At 47.7% G+C, this 21,595-nt stretch overlaps 1 protein-coding gene and 1 pseudogene across 5 annotated transcripts in view; one reads left to right on the top strand and one right to left on the bottom strand.

Annotated features, from left to right (window-relative positions):
• Window positions 1-21,595, bottom strand: part of PFKFB3 (6-phosphofructo-2-kinase/fructose-2,6-biphosphatase 3) — a 72,059-nt gene that overhangs the window by 22,872 nt on the left and 27,592 nt on the right. For 3 of the 5 annotated variants that reach the window (XM_037065990.1, XM_037065987.1, XM_037065988.1), the window contains exon 1: window positions 3,559-3,732. The exons of 1 other annotated variant lie outside the window; for it this stretch is intronic. In XM_037065990.1, coding sequence (XP_036921885.1) covers window positions 3,559-3,634 — 76 coding nt within the window. In that variant the 5' untranslated portion in view covers window positions 3,635-3,732. Of the gene's footprint in view, window positions 1-3,558; window positions 3,970-21,595 lie in introns of those variants that run through there. One more of the 5 variants, XM_037065991.1, reaches the window with a different exon arrangement.
• Window positions 19,835-20,181, top strand: LOC119000837 (60S ribosomal protein L39-like; annotated as a pseudogene).

Below are 21,595 nucleotides of genomic sequence, written 5' to 3' on the forward strand. Positions count from 1 at the left end.
CCAAGCCAGTACTTGGCTCTTTAGTACTAGTTGGTGAATACCATATTCATTTATTACTTTGAGTGCACATTTTAACTAACGCATGCTTAACTGATCTTTATCCAATGAATGGGCTTCCCAACCAGACATGGTCTCTGCCAGGACATTGAGGGACAGGGCTTTTTAGAGAATCATTTGACAACCTTGAGAGATGATACAATAGCACAGTGGCTGAGAGGGCAGGGCCTGGAGTCAATAAACAGGGTTCAAAGCCAGTTTCCATGGCTTCCTTGGACCTTGAACAAGCGACCTGACCTCTCACTGTCTTAGTTTCTTTTTTGGTGAAATGGAGGGATGCTTCAAACAGCTTCTTGGAAGGATTAACTACAGCAAAATACACACGAAATGCTTTCTACAGTAGCCTATATCAGCATCAGCCTTTCTGGTCTTCAGCACTCCAGACGAGGAAACGAACACCCACAAGTGAGGTGAGGGCTCACGGAACAAGTACTAAGGGACGGGGTCGGCGCTCACCCAAGTCTCTCTCACCTGAAATCCTTTAGAAGCTCTTTCTCCACCAGTGGCTGGACCTATGAAGCTCTTAAAAAATAGGATGCCCAGGCTTCCCCTGAGGCCATTATGATTTGGTTTGGAGTACCTATATGGGTTACTTCCCCCAAAATACAGCCAGAGCTGTACAGCCAGTGTCAGGAATCAACTATATTGGCCACCCGTGGAGAGGTGAGGGATTTCTCTTCAACAGCACCCCCACCTTCTTCCTTCTTTAAGTTAGAATACCACCAGTGGTTTTTAGTCCCTACCTAGATGAAAACCCTGTTGGTAGATGGTATTAACCCACTTTACAGATGAGAAAATTGAGGCTCTGCGTGGGTAAATAAGTAGGGACTGGTATGTGGAGGCTCTCCGCAGTAACTGACAGAACAGAAAGGACAGGCAGACCTTACCAGTCGGCCATTGCTATCCCTGTCGATGAAGGTGATTCACTAATTCAGTAAGTTGCCCTGAGCTACAGTTTGCATTTGAAGGAAGCCGCAAGTTTTATAAGCATTTAGTACCACGCTGCAGCTATACAAACAGAGCATCCAGTGAATGTGCCTGAGAAGCAGAAATATCACCAAGCCAACCCACCTAAGCCTCTCTGTTGTTTTACTGTTCCCTGCCTATGAGGAGTGAATGCCCCCCAGGCCCTCAGAGGAATGTGCTGTAGACCCCCAGTCAGCACACCACTTAGAAAGATGGCAACAGGTCTGGGAGGAAGAAAATCCATCTGATGCTCCAAATGCCATTAAAGAACAAAGGTGGGGGGGGGGCGTGATCAGGAAAGATGTCAAGAAAGAATACCCTGTTTTTTCTATTCCGATGAGAGATCAATGTAGCTATGTAAACCTAGAAAGTCACCGCTACTTGAGTTAAGGGCATATACCATAGTAACTATTTTGGCTGCAGAAATTTTTTTAAGAAAGAACGCATCGGGGAGTATACCGCAGACCCACACTCAGAATTCCAGAAGTAGGTAGGGACAGGGAATTAATCCATCAGCTTTAGCACTCCCACCCCCCAAGCTCTGAATGGCTCTGATGGGGATTTTTAGGCAAATCTTTCATCTGCGTGTGAGACGTGCAGACTGTCAGAGTCTAATGGATGGGTCTCCAATGCCTGGAGGAAGGAAGCTTCACTGCACACTTGCATCTCTCAGAACCGCACGACTAAAGCAAATGCAGCCAATCTCAGTGCCCTCTGTACAGAACCTCAGCGTTATTCCTCCCAAACCTCAGCCCACCACCACGAACCTCAGGGGACTGCCAAATATGCATGTGCGTACACATACATACAAATGCATGCATTTACATGTGTATATAACCAACCTATATTTGTATGACCAATTATAGTTTACAGAGTGCTCCATAAATGTTTTATTCCAAGTCACAAAGGGCGAGACTGTTTCTGCATCATGCCATGGCCAACCTCCCTTGGGATTTGAGGCAATGCAATCCTCACTACCAATAGGTTTTAAAGAAACAAAAGCATACTGTGGTCAGCCCAGTTTATAAACTCTTTAAAAGAGCTTATCTAAAAGAAACAGACCTGCCACGCCCCAGACTACCTTGCAAAGGTAGTTTTCCTTAAGGCTTCTGTGACCCCCCCCAGAACCCAGGTCCAGCAGAGGTGACAAGACGGTGGGGGAGTGGCTCCCAGTGTCAGGAGTGCCTTGCCAGCTCCCCATCAGCAGTGGGACCAAGGAGCACCACAGGGCCAGCTCTCCCCACCTCCTGGGGCACATGGGGTAGGGACAGTGATTCAGATATGGGCAAAGCCCAAGGTGTTGAGTTGTGTGAGCTGTCACCGTGGCCATGATGACTTTTCAAAACCTGACAGTAGGGAAGGTCAGCAGGCCACCTACTACTCAACAAGAGCCACTGATAACTGGAAGCCGCCCCTAGGGTTTGTTCCTGGGATCACACGGTTCTGGCTCAGGCAATCTAACCTGGCCTGGGGTAAAACACCCACCATTCCGCTCTACATATCCACCCGATGGGCTCCAGGGCACAGGGCATGATACTCGCTTGTTACTTGGAGGAGCGGTGTTGCCTTCAAACCACGGGAACTACCCTTTGAAGAGGTGACTCTCTCCATAGTTAGGGACAGAAACAAATGTAAATTTTTCCAAAGCATTTAAGGCCAATGACAGACTGGGGCAGGTTGGTGAACTGCCAGCAAATTCCAAGCAAGGTGTGTGCATGCGCGAGTGAAACGCTGCCAGGTTCCAGAGCAGGATCCTTTGTGGCCCCCAGCACAGGAGCTGGAGGTGGGAGCAGAGAGGGAAAGAAACACAGAGAAAAGGAGAGAGGTTAAAAGAGAAAAGACAGAAATGTGAAGCAGTAGATAGATTAGAAATAAGAGAAAAAAGAAGAGACACAGGAAATGGAATATAAAGAGATGAAAGAAGGCAGAGAGAAGTCAGAAATACACAAAGAGGTTAAGAAAAGCGATGGAAATAGAGATAGAGAGGGGCCTAGAGAGGAGGGACGGTAGAGATGGAGTAACCCAAGGTGACGACGAGCATACTAGCGGCCGCATCCCCCGGCCGGATTCAACCCACGGGGCGCCCAAGAAGGTGGCCGAAATTGGGGAAGACGCAGGCATCCCTTCGCTAGCGTTCCTAAGCAAAAGACTCCCTGCAGTAACCTGCGCTCCCCACCCTAGACACTCCAAATGCGAAGCCCCGGCGCGCGCGCCCGTAGCACGTGAGTGCAGCGGGCCGGGCCACCGCGCTGCCGACGCCAACCAGGGGGGGCGCAGCCATAACATAGGAGCCTGCGCCGTCTCCGCCCCGCGCCACTTGGCCAACCCCGCCCAGCGCGCCGGGGAGGCACGGAAGACGCCTGGCCCCAGCCGGCGGAGACAGCTATGGAGGGAGGCACCGGGCCCCGCAACAGCGCGCGGAAGGAGAGGAGTCAGCACAAAAGCGCTCTGCCAGCGTCCGCCTCACAAAGGCTTTGCTCTCCACGCGGCGCGCCACTCCCCGGCATCCCGGCCCCCGAGCGCATCTGCACTCACATCTAGGCAGCGAGGGACGGTGGTCGACCGGGATCCAGATCTTCTGTACCCGGCTCTGAGTCAGCTCCAGGGGCATCTTCACAGCCTGGACTCCGCGGCCCTCCCCTTGCGAAGAATTCAGACTTGAATTCTGGAAGCGAGCGGCGTGTCGACCCCCCGAAACAAAGGAAAAGAGGGGTTGTGCGAGGGAGCGCGGCCCCGGCGCTTTCTGTAGCGCGGCTTTTTGGAAACGTGCTTTGTGATAAATGATGAACGCTCTCCCAGGATGTGAGGCTTCACCACTCGTGAAGTGCTTCGAAAGGGACGGGGATCTGGGGCTGCACCTGCAGCTTCCGAAAGGCCAGGCTCGTCCACTTGGGAAATCTCCGGGATGCTCGGAGAGCAGTGACAGCCGCGGTCTCCGTGTGCCAGCTCAAGTCCTCCACGTTCTCCACCCGCTCGCCTCCTCTTCAGCTCTGCTAAGGTACCCAGAGCTCAGCCTGGGCTTTTAAGAGTCCGGCCGGCTGCGACGCACACGTCAGCCTCGGGGCGGGGACGCATTCTTTGGGTTCCAGCCCCCGCTTCGCGAGGGGAGGTGGCGGGGAGAAGCAGAGAGAGTGCAAAGAAGCGGCCTGCTGCTGCCCCCTGCGGGCCACTGTCAGTAGTGTGCCGTGCTCCTGTAGACCAACCTAGCCTTGGCTGAGGTCCTTTACTCCTTTAGCTTCTTCCTCCTACCATCCCCTAAATGCTACCCGCACAACTTCCCAGACTAATCGCCTCAATTGTAATGTGAGGAAAGGAGTGGAGCTGTCCAGTGGTCCGTGGACCCGCGCAGCCGAATCAGCTGGGAAGCTGGTTAAAACGCATCCTACTGGTGGCTTTTCTGGAAGTGGGACGCCAATAGTCTGCATTCTTAACACACAATCTGCGTCAGGCACAGTCAAGTTGAGGGCTGAGGGAGGATGCTGAGAGCGCCCGTGGGGCACAGCTCTCTGGTTCGCTCCTTGCCAGAGCTTCTTCCTGATAATACTTGTGAGCCTCACCTACCATGACCCCTGCCAACGCCAAGGAGGGCCCTCCGGCGGTACTTCGTCCTCACCCTGTCCACTCTCCTGAATCCCGTTGAAACCTTGACTTATCCTGAGTAATGCTCACCCAACACCCAGTTCCAGAGACCTGGAACCAGAGCTGTGCATGAGGAGGGGGTGGGAAACTCCCCGGGGGCAGTATCCAAAGGGACCCAAGTATCTTGGTTTTCACAGTCACCACTTACAATATTTTCAACATACCTTTATCTCTCCTAGTAGAAGAGTAAATAAAAATAGGCTGTAATAGACCTGCAAATAATTACTTGATTATAAGCCCCAGAATGACTGTTGGGAGGCAGCAGCACCTTGATTATGCAAACCCCTTAAAATTCATGGCACGTATCCTGCACATTCCTACTGCAGCTCTTCCTTGTCAGTTTTTGGTGTTTATTGTGTCCTTTTTGCCTCCCTGGTTTTGCAGCCCGCGACGTGCGACACTCGCGTAGTCAGGCCTGTGGCTGCTTGGGAAGATCTGAAGCACTTTCCTCGGAGACAGCCACCAGCACGAAGGCATTATTACATGGCTGTCCGCGATGTATCGGTAGAGAAGGGCTACCCAGCTTGGCACAGGTGCATACCTCCCTCTCGGGTTGGGCTGTGATTGCAAGGATGTAGGCGGCGCTCCCTGAAACCCATTCTGCAGCGGAATACTCTGCGCAGAGGCTGCCACACGTCGCTCACGTCCCGCATGGCTCTGCTGGGACCGTGCCCGATCTCCTGCGGCCGGCACAGCTGCAGCCGGCACAGCTGCTCCGGCCCCGCCCCACCCGGGCGGCTCCTCTTCCCAGCTGGCCCGCCAGTCCAGAGGCCGGGAGCGCCGAGCAACACCCCCGGGCGGGGGCCTCGACCTCCCCGCTCTACCGCCGCTCCCCGCCCAGCCCTTCCCAGAGTCGCTGCTCGCTCTCTTTCCTGCAGCTTTGCTGACTGTAGGGTTTCGGCCCTCGGCAACTGTTCAGAACCCCGGGTGTATTTCATCGGACTTGTTTTTCTGCAATGGGAGCAAATGCCAGAGATGACACCCTATAACGCCCCAGGGCGAGTTCCACTCCACTCCTGAAATAAAAGAGGGCGCAGATTCAAAGAGAAAAGCATTCGCAAGCGAGTGCCCGCGCCTCCGAGAGAAGTTGCTGCCTCCGGTTTCTGGAGTCAGGGAGGGGGGCCAGCTGTGTGAGTGGCAGCGGCTGCGGCCCTAGATGTTTGCGCACTTGCCTCCCCGGGAAGAACCGTTGGACCTGCATGCTTGCCTCTTCCCCACTGGATGTTCTCACATACACTGACAAACGGGGCCAGGAAAAGAGGCGGCGTTCTTCCGCCCTCTTAAGTATGCAAACAACTGCGCTGGGTTTCAGTTTAGGGCGTGCAAGGGCCGAAAACTCGGAGGCATGTCTTTAATCTCCTGTCGCAATAACGGGTCTGCCCGGGGTCCAGCTCTGAGGGCACGGGGCACGAGACTCAACTCCCAGATCCCCGCTTAAAGCCTGCGCCTCGCCACGCAGACTCTGAACTTTATCTGCCAGTGTCAGTTACGCCTTGGGCGGCCATTGCTGCCCCCCAAAGACGGCGTTCTGCCTCCTCACTTCCTGCACCTGATGGGGGGCAGGCGAACGGAAGTTCGCTTAATCCCCGTCCCACTTCTGCTATGGGGGGAGGGGGAGAGGCAAGGATGAATTCAGACTTTCAAACAGCTTTAAAATAAGCAGGGCAGCAAGAGTTGGTGCTACGCTTTCAGCCCTCAAGTAAATTAGGCTAGCACCCCACCGAAGATAAAATTACTTCATGGCAAAACCGTTTATAAACAACCCATCTGCAACTAAATGTTTTGGCTCAGAATTGATGTTTAGACATCTGTGTAACTCTTCTCCTAGTTATGCTAACGGCTGCACCTTCACCCAGCTGTCTAGGGCTTTTTATCAACTTTCTGGTCCCCAAGCTGGTGATCAGCAACTCACTCCTTCAGAAAAGGCTGCAGAGAGTACCAATAAAAAAAAATCTCTAATACAAAGATATTTTTAAAGCCAAGACAGCTTTAAGTATTAGGGGAGATTCTACTATCCATGGCACTATTAAGGCTAGATAATCCCATCATGTTTTAAGTGAGTAAAGGGGAGTTTAGAAATTACAGGGTTTAAGGAACTAGGTCAAAGGCCAAGAAACAGCAAATTAGGAACTTTTTTCCCCTACTTGAGGCAGACAAGCTTCCCCAGGGGTTGCTGAGTGAAGTCCTGAAGCTGGTGACCACACTGATTCAGCCCCTCTGACCCAGAACGGTTGAGCTGTTTGGTAGGAAAACACAGGGAAGGAGCTTCTTGTGTAGTAGGCAGTGCCTCATGGCGGTACTGACAGAGGGGAATTCTCCTCCCCCCCCCCCAAGGACATGCTTATTGATTTTAGAGAGAGGGGAAGGGAGGGAGAAAAACATCAATCAATTTGCCTCTTGGACGCTCCCCAAGCTAGGCATGTGCCTTGACTAGAAACTGCACTCTCAACCTTTTGGTTTACAGGACAATGCTCCAACCCACTGAGCCACACCGGAACAGAAAGGAGAATTCTTTAGGTCTAAAGGCAGAGAATGGATGTTGGAAGTGGTTCTTCTCCATGACCTCTCTCTGGCTGGTTCCCTCTGTTGACCAATCCGTGACTCTTACCCCTGCTCCCTGATGCTCCCATAACAAAGGCAAAAAGCAACCCCATTCCCATGATTGGGTGACAGCCAGCCAGACTGAAACAATGAAACCACGCTAGTACCCACCTCTTCAGTGAGAGAATCAGAAAGAACGAGGTGAGGCAGGCTGTGAGCAAACAGAGTTGCTAATTAGACACGAAGTGTCACCATTTGCTCTGGTGAACCATCCCATGTATGAGACAGTGCAGTGAGACACCAAATAAAAGACCAAAAATAAACCTTCACCTCACCACCCATCCAAAGACTGGGAAAAGGGCAGCTTTTTAAAAGGAAAGTGTTTGCCCCTCATACGTGAACGGAACACAGACACAGACATCCACACGATGCTCCACTGGCAGATTAAAAACCCAATTCGAGACGTGCACACCAAGGTTTACAGCAGCTTTACTCATAACAAAATGTGAACCTGGCAAGGCGCCCTTCGGTAGTAGGTGAATGGATGAATAAATTGTGGTGCATTCAGACAATGAAGTATTATCATGGCCATCAAGCCATGAAAAGACAGGAGGAAACTTACATGCATACTACTGAGTGAAAGAAGTCAATCTGAAAAGATGCCATACTGTATGGTTCCAACGTAAGACATCCTGGGAAAGGGGGAACTATGGAGACAGTAAAACACCAGTGGTCGCCAGGGACCAAGGAGAAAGGAGGGATCGATACGTGGAGCACCGAGACAGTGAAACTCGTCTGTATGACACTATAATGGTGGACACATGTCATTACACAGTTATCCAAGCCCACAGAATGCACAATGCTAAGAGGGGACCTAGTGTACACTATGGCCTTTGGGTGATGGTGGTGGGTATCAGTGTAGGTTCACCCTTTAAAAAATGATGTTGAGAGTCGGGGAGGCTGTGCATGTGTGCAAGCAAAAGGGTGCATGGAAACTATACTTTCCTCTCAATTTTGCTATGAATCTAAAACTGCTCCAAAAATAGTCTATTTTTAAAAAATTATTATTTTTCTTCAGATGTCACATACACTCTTCAGTCAAGTAGACTTACATTCTATGTCGTGGGGGTGTGAGGATGGTTTCTTGGTGGCTACAAGCCTGGCTCTGGATGAACAGACTCTGTGCAGCAGAAGCCCCACTGAACCGGCCAGTGAGTTTCACATTCCTGTGCCCAGTCCGCACCGCTCCACTCCCCGCTTCTCCCCTCCTTCAGGCACACCCCGGAGCTTGGGAGCATGATCTTAACACTGCCTGTTGGTGTTTCACATCCAGCGTCACACCTGGCTACTGCTTTCAGAGTATGTACACTCCTGTCAACCTCCTCACTCAATATCAAGACATACATTATTTGTGTTTAAAAGTATTATTTTATGACTTTAAAATATTTCTGCTCTTTAAAAAGCAGATATTCAGTAGTCTAGTTAACAGTATTGTATCAATGTCAATTTCCTGGTTCTGATATTTCACTCCAGTCATGTAAGATGTCTACTTTAGAGGAAACTAAGTGACAGGTTCATGGGACTCTACGTTCTATTTTGTAACTTCTCGTATTTCCAAATAAAAATTGTAAAAAAAATTAAAATTGGTGACAGCTGATTTTGCCCTGATCTCGGGAAGAGAATGCATAGATTGTACAGGCACCGAGGGTAAGGGGAGCTGGCAGAAAGGTAGCCCAGACTGGCATGTGTTTTTTAAACATCTTTGCTTCCTGCAAATGATACATGATACAACCAGAATTTGCACAGATCCTGCACCTGAGAAAAAATGGAATCAAATTCAAGCTTTGTTTTAATTTGTGGGGATGATTCTATTTCTGGGCTTTGCATAGATTTTGGAAGAATATCAGTGGGTTTGTAATCGTCACCCATTCGCACACTTCAAACAAAGTGAAGAAGAGAAAAGCGTGCAGAGTTCAACTGAGGACTCTAAGAGGTCAAGGCTGAGCCTTTTTCTCTGATGGGAAAGGAGGCACAAAGATAAATAACACTCGAGAAACTCTCTGTGCACCTTCTTCTGGTACCTAGCATTTATTAGACGCTCACGAGCAGTAGCTGTGTGACAGACACTGCTACCCTGGCCAGTCCAAGCAAACTGGAATCTCAATCATCTTGGGTCCAGCCAGGGAAGAGAAGCAGGTGATCGAATGGCTGTCATCGTGGTGTGCTCAGCCTCATGCTGAGTAGGACAGAGAAATAGCTTCCAGAGCCAAAAGCTTGTAATTTAAGATCAGAGCAAGGAAACATACACATATTGGAATAAAACTAGGGAACTAAGAGGTATTAGGAGAGGCAAGAGTATGCCAAATGCAGGCTACAGATAAATCCATATGTCTGCCTGTAAGTGGGGCTAGATCAGCTGGGAATTTCCTATCTATCTCACTGTTCTTCACTTTATCTCTGCATGAGTCCAAGAGAACAAATGGGACGAAAGGTCAAGGTCTCTCATTTCTTTCTACATTCAACAAGTATTCACTGAGAGCCAGCTGTCCCCGGTATGGGGACTATAGGTCAAGTAAGAGGTGGTCCTTGTCAAAATCATGTATTCACTTTTGAACTTTACAGAGTGCCCCCAAATCTCTCTCACGTGCACACGGAGGAGACGGATGTCACAGCTTAAGCAGAGAAAGTGAACTCGCTCTCTGCCTGTTTATTCTATTCGGACCCTCAACACATAGGACGATGACCACTGCCTTGGGGAGAACCATCTGCTTTTCTTAGTCCACCGGATAAAATGCTAACCTCTTCTAGAAATATCCTCACAGACACACCCAGAAATAATGTTTTACCAGCCCTCCAGGCATCACTTGGCCTAGTCAGGTCGACACATAAGATTAACCATCACATTTTCCACTAGCCACTCTCCCCTTCTTCCTTGGTAGCAGAACTTCAGTTTTTAGCTGCCCAGCTACATGATATTTTTCAGACTTGCAGGTTAGGCATGGCTGAGTGGCTAAGGTGGGGCCACAGAAAACGGCTCGTTCCATTATAAGACAGTGTTACTCGCCAGACAGACATTTCCTACACTGAGCCAAATGTATGTATCTTCCTGCCCCTTCTCCCACTAGTTCTCATTCTGCGGCTGCGTACACAGTGAGCCAGTGCGCTCTTCCAGCCCTCACACGTCTGTGAGCAGCTAGCATGTTCCCAGTAAAACGTGCAACTGTCAGGCTGAGGGGCCCACTCCCGGGCTTTAACACGGGGTAAACACAGCTTTTACACAGCACAGAGCAAAGCCAACCAAAAGCGTGAATTTGGTTCATGACGTTAGGAGAATCAGGTTCTAGGAAGAAGTTAATGTTGAGTGACACCACTGGGCCTAGGGCACACGCTGAAATGAGCCAGAACCCGAAATTACCAGGACAACAGCAATTCTGGTGAACCTATGGGTGATCTAGGTTTAGATTCTCAACTACCAAGAACCAGACTTGTCTGGGCTCCAGAGCTAATCCAGTGGGTGCGGGCGCATGGATGAGGCAGGACAGTGTGAGGAAGGGGCTCTGGGCAGGGGGCTAGAGGCCTGGACCCTACAGCTGACCTTGTCTACACCAGGTTGAAGAACTCTCTCTCTGGACCCCACGTCCTCCGTCTGCTGATGAGCCATCTAGATGCTCTCTAAGCACTGTTTCCACTTCTCCAGTGATTCTAATTGTTCTCAATAAAGTGTCAGTGTAAACTTGACACTAATTACTAAAGATAAGCAACTTAAAACAGGGACACCTGTTCATCTTCGTATCACCAGAGCCTCCTGCAGTGCCAGGCACATAGGAGGTGTTCAGCACATGTTTGTTTGATGAAGAATGATTACATTCGCGACAACTCAGTGTGGCTCACACCACGGGCTGGAAGCAGTTTCCCTAACTGCTCCAGGAGACGCAGGGCTTGGAGACACTCACTGTTGCGATCAGTTGGTTCATCTGTAAAATGAGGATAATGGCTGCCCTGATGACTTGAAGAGGTGGGTATGAGGACCAAGGTAGATACGATTAAAAATGCTCTTGGAAACACTGTGAAGTGCACAACACATATACAAAGATCGGCATTTTGAAATCGCCCAGGTCCTCCGCAAGGTGGGTGATCGAAATATCTGAGCAGATGTTCTCTCACTTGACTGCTCTGTGCTCTGTGCTCTGGTCTCCATCCCTTGGTTTCCTCAACAGACTAACTACCTCCCCTGCAAATGCACACAAGGGTGAGGGGAAGAGCTGAGGACAACTGAGGTCCCCGACCCAGGGCCTTGGTGAAACAGACACTGACAAAAGAGAGAAAAGAAAGAAAAAAAAGAAAAGAAAGAAAGAAGAAACAAAGAAAGAAACTGACACCCAAACCCCTTTCTGCTGAGCATGGAAAGCGCCTCGAGGCTGTGCAGGGCCAGCGTGGGTGGAGAAAGTGGGGAAGGGGCACAGTGTCGCAAGGCCTGCTTATGTGGTGTGGCACTGCAGTGCGCAACAGTCTGTCGGGTGGTGCAACTCTGAGATTGGCACATCAGAGCTGGCATTCTGTCCCTTCTGTTTCCTCTCAAACTGCTTCTTCTCCCAGTGGAACATATTCTAAAAATAAAGCCCATCAAGGAAAAACATTTCTAGCCCAATCTAGAAAACATTGCTGACTAGATGTGGAAAAACCTACCACAGCAGGGCTGCACTAATAAGGTGTAGTGTTCAAATTAGGGTGGAGTGGACTGTAATCGCCTGTGTTGAGACCACACTGCAGGACTGTGTTCATTTCGGGGTGGCATCTTTTAAGGGAACATTAACAAACTCATATTCCTCCGGAGAAAGAAAATCTGGATGTTCAAGCCATCTGGAAGCCATGCTCTGTGAGAAATAGCCAAGGAGCCAGACATGTGAGATAGAGAAGAAGCACATGAGATTAAATGATAACCACCGACAAATACAGGAGCAGCTGACTTGCCCTGCGCTGCTCCTGGGAGCAGAAACCAGTCTGCGGGAAGACAGGAGGGAGATGGCTTCGCCTGGACCCCAGCAAACAGCAGTCGGGTAGAAAAACAGCAACTGCCTCTCCCCTTAGGATTCCCCACAGCAAGTACACGTCCTGTGGTCAAAAACTTTGTACAGGGTTCCCACAAGAGCTGGTAATTGAAAAACTGGCCCCCGGCTAGCCCTGCAGATGCGGGGTCCTACAATTCTGGGGGGGTCTGAGCCCCAATCCCAACTCACCAACTTGAGGACTTTGAACAGGACACTTCTCTGCACGTCAAGTCTGGAATGATCTCATGACCTCAATGGACCTTTTCTACTGTCAAGTCTTTAGGTCTAGAACTGCATATTAAGTGAATCTGGGTATAAAACTGCTGGTCTAGTATTTAGTCACACATTTAATCAACCTGGGTGGTCAAGGGGCTCAGGGCCATGGATTGGGTGGGGCACTCCATGGGGACAAGTCCTCTGGCGCGCAACCTGCTGCCATTACAGTGGGAACTGTGCTACGATTTTTCTCGCTCATATCTTGGGGCAATGGAGATTGTGAATGGCACCTCTCAAGCAAATCAAAGACTCTAGCTTAAAACTCCAGACTAGAAATCCGACATCTATCCCAGTATCCCCTATCCTAGGGATCGCTGAAACCTCAGAGAGTCACAGAAGTGTGAAAAGGGGCTCCACATTCCAAGTAGAAACAGCGTTGGTTCAATATTTAATTTTTTAATCAGTAAGTACAATCTTTAAATATTCTTCCTGTAGCAGTTTAGAGGCGTGTCAGTCTGCTGTCCCTTTAAGAAACACTTGCTTATCAGCATGCAAAGAGTACAGATAAATGAGCCTCCTGGGGATCTGAGGCAGCACCTGCCCTGAGGCCATGCTCCTCCTGGCAGCTCCCAGGCAGCAACTAAGCTCAGTGAACCAGGGCCTGGCCATTCCCGCCCGCCCACCATGGGGCTCCTCTCCCTGAGCTCCCCACAGGGCCAGCTGAGAATTCTCAGAGCGGCCCTGGAGTGGGAGGTGCTCTCTTCACTCTCACTTCCCTCCCACTCTCACTTCCACAGGTATCAGACCAGCAACCCGCCCCCTTTCTTGTTCACAAGCATTACCCCAATAAATCTGTTGCACTTTCAACTCCATCATAACGTCTGCTTTGCAGAGAGCCCAACCAATACATTTCACATTAAAATAAAATAGCTTGAGAGCATCTGAGTGTGCATCGAGCGTGCAGAACTTAAGGTGCAAGAGGAGTATGCTCCTGGCATTTGGCTGACTTGTCACTCAGATGAGTTATCACTAGCCACTGTGATGGGTTTGGCCGTTGTACTGCTTCAGATGAATTTAACCTCAGTTACTTGATATTTAATGTAGACCCATAATGGGGCACTGTTGAAAGGTGGGAAGCATGGGAAATGCTGATGTTGAAATATGAGTCATGAGCAAATGATAAAGATATGTCAAAAAAGACACAAGAGCCTACTTTAAAGAGTTCCATTGGCCAAAGTTGGCACATTCTGAGCAACAAAATGAATAATACTAGTAGATTAGAATGCTGAGAAAAATTAGAATCCCCAAATCCATTCAACTGTAAATAAAATGAATGAATGAATGAATGAATGAATGAGTACAAGAGATGAGCTAGCTCTTTTTTACAGCAGGTTGTCAACAAATAAATGGAGAAGGAATGATGGAATTTCTAAGTCACCATTTGGTAATCACCATAGTAATAATTACTTCAGACAAAAATCATCAAGTGTGTGAAAGCTTGACAAGAAACGGGATACAAGTCATCTCAAAATACCTCCCCCTAAAATAGTTATTAATTACAAATAAAATAGTAACCTTACAGCCGAGAAACCTGGCAGACACCTTCCTACGCGAGGGATCAAAGTTAACGCCACCAGGAATGGGACAGAGCTATCATGTGTCTCCTAACTGATGAACTGAAGACACTTCACTGCTTCTCAGGTGCTCCTGCCAAAAATAATGTACTGAGTCCACTCCTAAAGAAGCAACAGAGAAACCCAAAGTCAGGGAGCTTCTAAGAAAGAAATGGCCGGGATACCAAGGAAATATTTGCACACCCATCCATGTTCATAACAGCATCATTCTCAGTAGCTGAGAAGTAAAAGCAACACAAATGTCCAGCTGCAGATGAATGGATAAGCCAAATGTAGTCTCTACAGACAATGGAATGTCATTCAGCCTCTAAAAAGGAAGAAAATCCTGTTGTATGGGTCCTTGAGTTCATCCTGCTAAATAAAATAAAACAGTCACACAAAAAAGATACTGTTAATGATTCCACTCATATGAGGTACCCAGGGTGCATGAGAGGACAGACGGCTGGATGAATGGATAGATAGATACATAGATAGATACATAGACAGATAGACAGACAGATAGATAGATAGATACTAAGTAGGCAGAGGAATGAGGGAAAGATTGAAAGAAATAATAAGGCAAATAGGGTAAAATGTTAACTTTTGCACAGTCTGGGTGAAGGCTATCCTGGAACACCTTGTGCTATTTTTGCAACTTTCCTGTCAGTCTGAAATTATTTCAAAATAGAAAATAAGTACTAGCTTCAGCAGCACATATACAAAAAAAGAGAACTTTAAAACTCAAGCATTGTAGGTTCATGAGGACCATAAAATGGTAAAAATTCTGCACATTCACCTAAAAAGGATTTCCCTCAGATTTGGAAGTTGCATGCATCTGATCCAAGTTCTTATATAACAAATCGGTGGCATCTCTAAAATTTCAAAACCCAATATTGAAGGATAAAGTATAATGACAATTTTCAACAAATGCCTTTCAAGAGATAGAGTCTTTTATTATAAAGAGTAAGAAAAGATATTAGGCTTTGCACTCAGACAAGACCAATGCTTAAACTTCAACCTCCAACCCTGAAATGTGCAATGCCATTCTTGAATTTATCTGTCATATTTCCCTTCCATAACTAAATGAAAGAGCATGAGTTAATTGCAAAATGTAAAAAGTTGAAGATTTATTTCAATTTATGGGAGACACTGTTCACTGTGACCTTTCAGCAACCCCCACATTTCTTCCTGGCTGCCTGAACCTTGATGTGGCAGCTGTGGGTAGGCAGAGATCCCCAATTTCAAGATAAGTTGCCTCCCATCCCATCTGCAGTGGTGAGTTCTGATTGGGCTCATCCACCCCCGCCCCTTGTTGGTGGCTTGTCTGGATGTGATCATGTGACCAGTTCTTTACAGTAAGCGATAAACATCCTTTTGGTTTAACCTACTGTTGGTCAGGTATTCTGTTAGCTAGAGCTACCTAGAGCCAAAAGCAATTCCCAACTAGTAAATATATCATGAGTGTCACCAAAATCTGTTAATACCAGTCAGGTCCTGTGCTAAAGCTTTACATATATTTTCTCAACACCTCAGTCAGGTACCTAACAGCGTCACCATTTTTCAGATGAGGAAATTGATGATCAGAGGTAAAGATCTTTTACCAGGTCACACAACAGAGATTCTAATCCAGACGTGTCAGATCGTGGAACTGAAATTAATCATGATACTGACTATTGTGCCCCACAGGCCTCCTGAAATGAAATTTGTTTTAAGGAATATATTTATATGAATCTGGTTAAAGGAATATATTTATATGACTCTGGTTAAAGGGAGAGAGAAAAGAGGAAGAACGGCAGAGCTGGGGTAGAGAAGGTCTTCGAGGGAGCCTCGGGTCGGAGGGGCTACTGGGCACCTCCCATGTCACCCAGAGGAAGAGGCTATCTGGGAGCCCCTGCTCCATGCTTCTGGAGTTTAACTTCCCAGCCAGTGAGCCTGATGAGGTCAGCAGCTTTCTCTTCCCCTCACTTATTTGCTGATGCTGAAACATTTGCCTGGTGGGAAGACACAGGCTATCATTTCTCGATTTGACTTCCAATGTGAATTTAAATTAAGTAAGTTTAACAAAAATAATAGAATACAGTAAATATATCACTGGCCCATTAACAATTACCAAGTGTAAAAGAGGGTGTCCTCTGAGTCCTTCCTTTTTTTTTTTTTTTTGAGTGGGGAGGGGTGAGGTAGCAGTTGTGCCAGAGAACTCAGGAACACCTCAATGGAAGTTGGAGAAAAAAGAAGAAATGCCTGGGTCCCAGAAGCTTAGCTTTGGGTCAGCCGGAGACAGACCAGGCTGTACCTAGATGGGGGTAATTCTGTCACTTCCTGCAATGTGTTCAAATGTATTAACACATTACATCACACTAAAAGGAGCCTTCTTCCTGATGATTCCATAAGGGAGAGGTCGCTGTGTGTTGTCTCGGAGATGAGGCACCCTCGCTCAAAGAACACATGGGCCAGTTTCGCCCTTTCTACAAGAAATAGAGAACGAAATTGCTCGGCCCCTATAACATCAAGACCTCTGGGGATACCATTTGGAGGGTTTTGTCTAAAATGATGTCACAAAACTGGGCATCACACATGCATTATGTAGTAAACAGAGGCCAAAGGCCCCCAACAGTGTGCACCCCAGAACTTGGGCCCAGGTCAGACACATTGGCCACTGGACACTAAAGTATCCATATAAAGTAAATGAGTTAAGCCACCTGTAAAAACAGCCCCTCCTGGGATGCTTTGTAAATGAGTTACAGGTAAACCCACCAGTTGTTTCTATAACAACGAGAGATCCAATGAGGATGTATGGGAAGAACTGGAAGGCCTTCTGAGCAGGTAAGAGACTCACCAGGAAGCCATTTGGGACATCATCTGCTCACCTTAGTATTTCTCCCACGAGAGCCCTTATGTAAAGAGAAAACCTGGCCTCCTAGCTGTTTGAAACAAGTATTTTATGTTTTGGGTTTCAACAAGTTGAGATCCCAGGCCGATATGCTAATTTAAAGAGGGGAAAAAGAATGCACTCACAAATCTGAGCATTTAATCTAAAACATAATATAGATACCAGTTTTTAAAATCAATGTCACAAAGAATCATCCAGAGAACTTTTAGAAAATACAATTGACCCTTGAACAATGTGGGGGTTAGGGGCACTGACTCCCATGAAGTCAAAAATCCATATGCACCTCTGGCTGGTGTGGCTCAGTGGATCGAGTGTTGGCCTGCAAACCATAGGGTTGCTGCTTCAATTCCCAGTCAGGGCACATGCCTGGGTTGCAGGCCAGATTCCCAGTGGGGGGCATGCAGGAGGCAACCACACACTGATGTCCCCCTGCCCCTTTCTCCCTCCCTTCCACTCTCTGTAAAAATAAATATACAAAATCTTTTTTAAAAAGTCCACAAGTAACTTTGGACTCCTCAAAAACTTAACTAATAGCCTGCCATCAACTGGAAGCCTAACCAATAACACAGACAGTGGGTTAACACATACATTGTATACTACGAGATAAAATAACATTTATTTATTGAAAAAAAAAGTCCACCTGTAAGTGGATCCATGCAGCTCAAACGCATGCTGTTCCAGGCCAGCTGTGCCCAGTGTGTAAACTCCACGCTGGAGCAATTAAATCAGAACTTGGGTCGGGGTTTGGGTTTGCAACCTATTTAAAAAACTTCTCAAGTGCTTCCAGCATTTCACCAATAGATTCTGACTGATTGTGACCACGCCCCGCCACAGGGCCAGCTGTGCTGAGCTTCACTGGGCCTGTGGGAACAAGGAGACATGCATGGCACTTGACTACAAATATTTTATATCTTGTTGAGGAAACAAGTGGTATATGCATGGGAAACTGTTAGTAAACCAAACTGTTGTGGAATTTGGAAGTGTTCTGGAGAGATCTGTGAACCGAAAAATCAAGAGTCTAGGATAAGGGAGCCCCTCGGAATGGTTTCTGCCACACCTGCCACCTGCTTTCCAGGGGACTGTAACAAGCCACTTAACGGCCTCAAAACTTTTTTATGGTTTTGTTTTGTTTTTGAGAGTGAAGAACTGGTTGACCTTCTGAAGGAAGGCTGGATAAATTTTTAGGACAATAAACTGCTAGGTAGTTTCCAGAGAACATTCCCATCACTTGCTATCATAGGATGGAAAAGTCCCCTGCAACCCCATTTATCCCACCCAGTCCCTTCACCCATCCGAGAGTAAACTTCTCAGATGACAGCATCGGGTGTGATGTGTAAGGACTAAGTCACCTGGGGATGAGACCGGGCTCCTGTGCGAGTACATGTGTGCATTCTCAGGTCTGGTGCTCCAGACCCTGCAGGGGGCTCAGCCATGTCCACTTTTTGAGCCTGAGACCAATAGGGTGGGGCCATGTGGGCAGACAGCCACTCTGGCTGACCCTGCTGTGGAGCAAGTGGGGACCTTGGGGTGTTGATAAAGGATTGCACTGTCTGGCAGAGATTCAACCCTCCTCCTCCTGGCCCTGGCCCTGGCCACAGCCCCTGGACTGGACCACAAACTTCACCCACATTTGGGCATTGTCCAGCTGAGACAGTATGAGGCAGTCTCGCCTTCCTTCTCCACTGGCTCCCACTGGCCTCAGAACCAGTGAGGCCACACCTCAGCCTGCTGTGCGACACCTCAGCCTGGTGTGGCAGAACCTGGAAGAGGCCCAAAGCCTGAGAGTGCTGGACAGGGACACACTACATTTCCATTTGTACCCCCCAGGTGGGATCTTGCAGCTCTGCCAGTCCTGTTGCACTTTAGACTGAAACACAGAGCCTGGCATGCAGAGCTGGCCCGAGGAGATCCTGGGGAAGGGGTCAGGCCTATGGTTCAGGGGGTTCTGCCTCTCCCGGAAGTGGCATTAAGACTCAAGGTGCCCTACTTGTGCACTGGACTCCTTCCCATCGGCTGCTTTTTCTTCCCACTTCCCTCTTCTTGTTCGTGATGCACTCTCATGCTTGCCTAGTCTCATCCTATCACATATCTGATGCAACATTGGCAGAGGTTCTGGAGTCTTGTGCATTGTGGATGAAAAAGAGTTCTATGGAAAGGAGCCTCACAGAGTGATCTGATCATAAATTCCTAACAGGGCAGGTCATGGTGAGTAGTCAAGTCCCAGGCATATAACGCCTTTAATAAACAGGCTATCTTTGCAATAAGCAAGCCCTGTCCACCAATCGTGTTGACTATCCTATAATCTAATCTCTGCCTTGCTTTTTCCCACCTCCACGTAATCTTTGCTCCTTAATTTCAAATGTGTGAAAGGAGCTGCAAAACTGTTATTCTCCAGAGCATTTTAGACCTTGCTCCCCATCACATAATATCAGCTTGGCTTCAAATACATTCTTATAAAAATTCCCTACAAAAAAAAGAGAGAGAAGGGGAAAAAATCCCTACAGGTTTAGATGTTTCTTATATTGGCATAGACAAGGTCTCTAAGCACAGACAGGAACAAACTACGGCTGATGATCGGAAACCTCTGAGCAAAGTGTAAGGGATTTGGACAAACAGTCCAAACCCAGCACAGTGGCAGACAAGTTCAAGCTTTTGCTTGCTTCCTCTTCATCTCCTGCTTCTCCCCATGGTGACCAAACTGCCTGGGTTCAAATTGTTTCACTGCTTACCAGCTAGGTGGCCTTGGACCAAGAACTTGACCTCTCTGTATCTTACTTTCTTCACTGGTTAAATATGAGAAAATAGAGCCCAAGATCTCTCTTTTTCTCTGCCATCATGGTGTGTGCAGTTGACTCTTTTTTGCCATGTCTTCTCACAAGACATTCAGGCTCTAGAGCAGGGGTGTCAAACTCATTTTCACCACAGGCCACAGCAGCCTCACAGTTGACTTCAAAGGGCCAAAGTAATTTTAGGACTGTGTACATGTAACTACTCCTTAACTGTTGAGGAGTTGAAATCACATTCAGCCCTTTGAAGGCAACTACGAGGCTGATGTGGCCTCCAGTGAAAATGAGTTTGACACCCCTGCTCTAGAGGCCAAGAAACAAGAGTGGAATCAGCCCATTCCCCAATGGATTCAAATGAAACTGCTAATAAAATCAGGTGCAACTCCAAGAGGAGACAACAGAGAAGAAGCAAGCTGGGTGTGTAAGGAATCGCACACAAGATGGTACACTTACGATGTATCCAGTTTGCTTACATCTTACCACATCACTGAGAAGGTCACTACTATCTAGACAGCTTGTTGTGTGGTGTTTTATTGGGAAATTATTGGAAGAATGATTTTATGTTACTATGTTTCTGCACTAGTAGGTTGGACCAGTAATAAACATGTGAAAGCTTGAAAAGAAAAAGAGCCCAAAAAGTATTAGCCAGTTTTACTCTTAGCCGATAAATTCATAATAGCTACCTCTTACTGCAAATACTAGGCATTGTATTAGGTATTTTAAACAGATTATCTCTAATCTTTGTAACTAGCCTACCAGATAGGTACTACTGTTATTCTAGAGATATAGTGAACAATCTCGGGAGATTCAATAACTTGCTCTAGGACACTGAGTGTGGAAGAGATGGAGGCCTTTTAGAGGTTACCCAAGGTAGGGGGAAGGAAACTGGGACTAGCATGCACTTCCCAAGGAATTTCAAAGGTGGTGACTGACAGTAACCCCAGTCCAGAGTATGTGCACCATAAACCTCTGTTGAGTGAATGAATGAATTTGTCGAGGAATTAATGATGGCTATATAAGTCAGTGCGTACCCACAGATTCACACACAGGCCTAAAGCAATTGGACCAAAGGAAAACCAGGACCTGACTGAACATGGCTCTTCCCCAGAGTCTCGGAATCACTGGTTTTGGATTCCTTAAATTCCCCATTACAACCAAGGCTGAAACCAAATCAGTCTGCAGCCTTGGGAGCTTCACTAGGTACCTTGCCATTTCCCCTAACTCATCTTCCCATCGGCCCCCAACACAGCACCTGCCCGCATACATACACCCTCCCAGAGGCCCAAAGCTCTCAGCCTCACAGTAGTTTTCCATGCCCCTCAAACAATCCCATCCCATCCCTGCCTCAGCAACTTCCCATTAACTCCATTTTATTGCACTCTATTATGTGTAGGGGGAAAAAAATCTCGTAAGAGGAATTTATACTAAGATGTGAATGGCTGCATTTGAGTTGTCAGGTAGCTTCTAAATTTTTGTTCCATCCCCTGGGAGGAAAACCAGTCAAATTGAAACTGGAAAAGTTGGTACTCATGCTGTCCTTCACTACCAGAACCACTGAATCTTTTTTTTTTTTTTGAAGATTTTATTTATTTATCTTTAGAGGGGAAGGGAAGGAGAGAGGGAGAGAAATATCAATGTATGATTGCCTCTCGTGTGTCACCTGCTGGGAACTGGCCTGCAACCCAGGCATGTGCCCTGACTGGGAATTGAACCACAATCCTTTGGTTCGCAGGCCCGCACTCAATTCACTGAGCTACACCAGCCAGGGCCCCAGGATTGAATCTTTCTGCATGCTTTATTCAGATGCTGACTATCTGAGAAGACTACGGGTTATGTACC

This window comes from Sturnira hondurensis, unplaced genomic scaffold (genome assembly GCF_014824575.4).
Source record: "Sturnira hondurensis isolate 20B ecotype Veracruz unplaced genomic scaffold, ASM1482457v3 Scaffold0016284, whole genome shotgun sequence".
NCBI lineage: Eukaryota > Metazoa > Chordata > Mammalia > Chiroptera > Phyllostomidae > Sturnira > Sturnira hondurensis.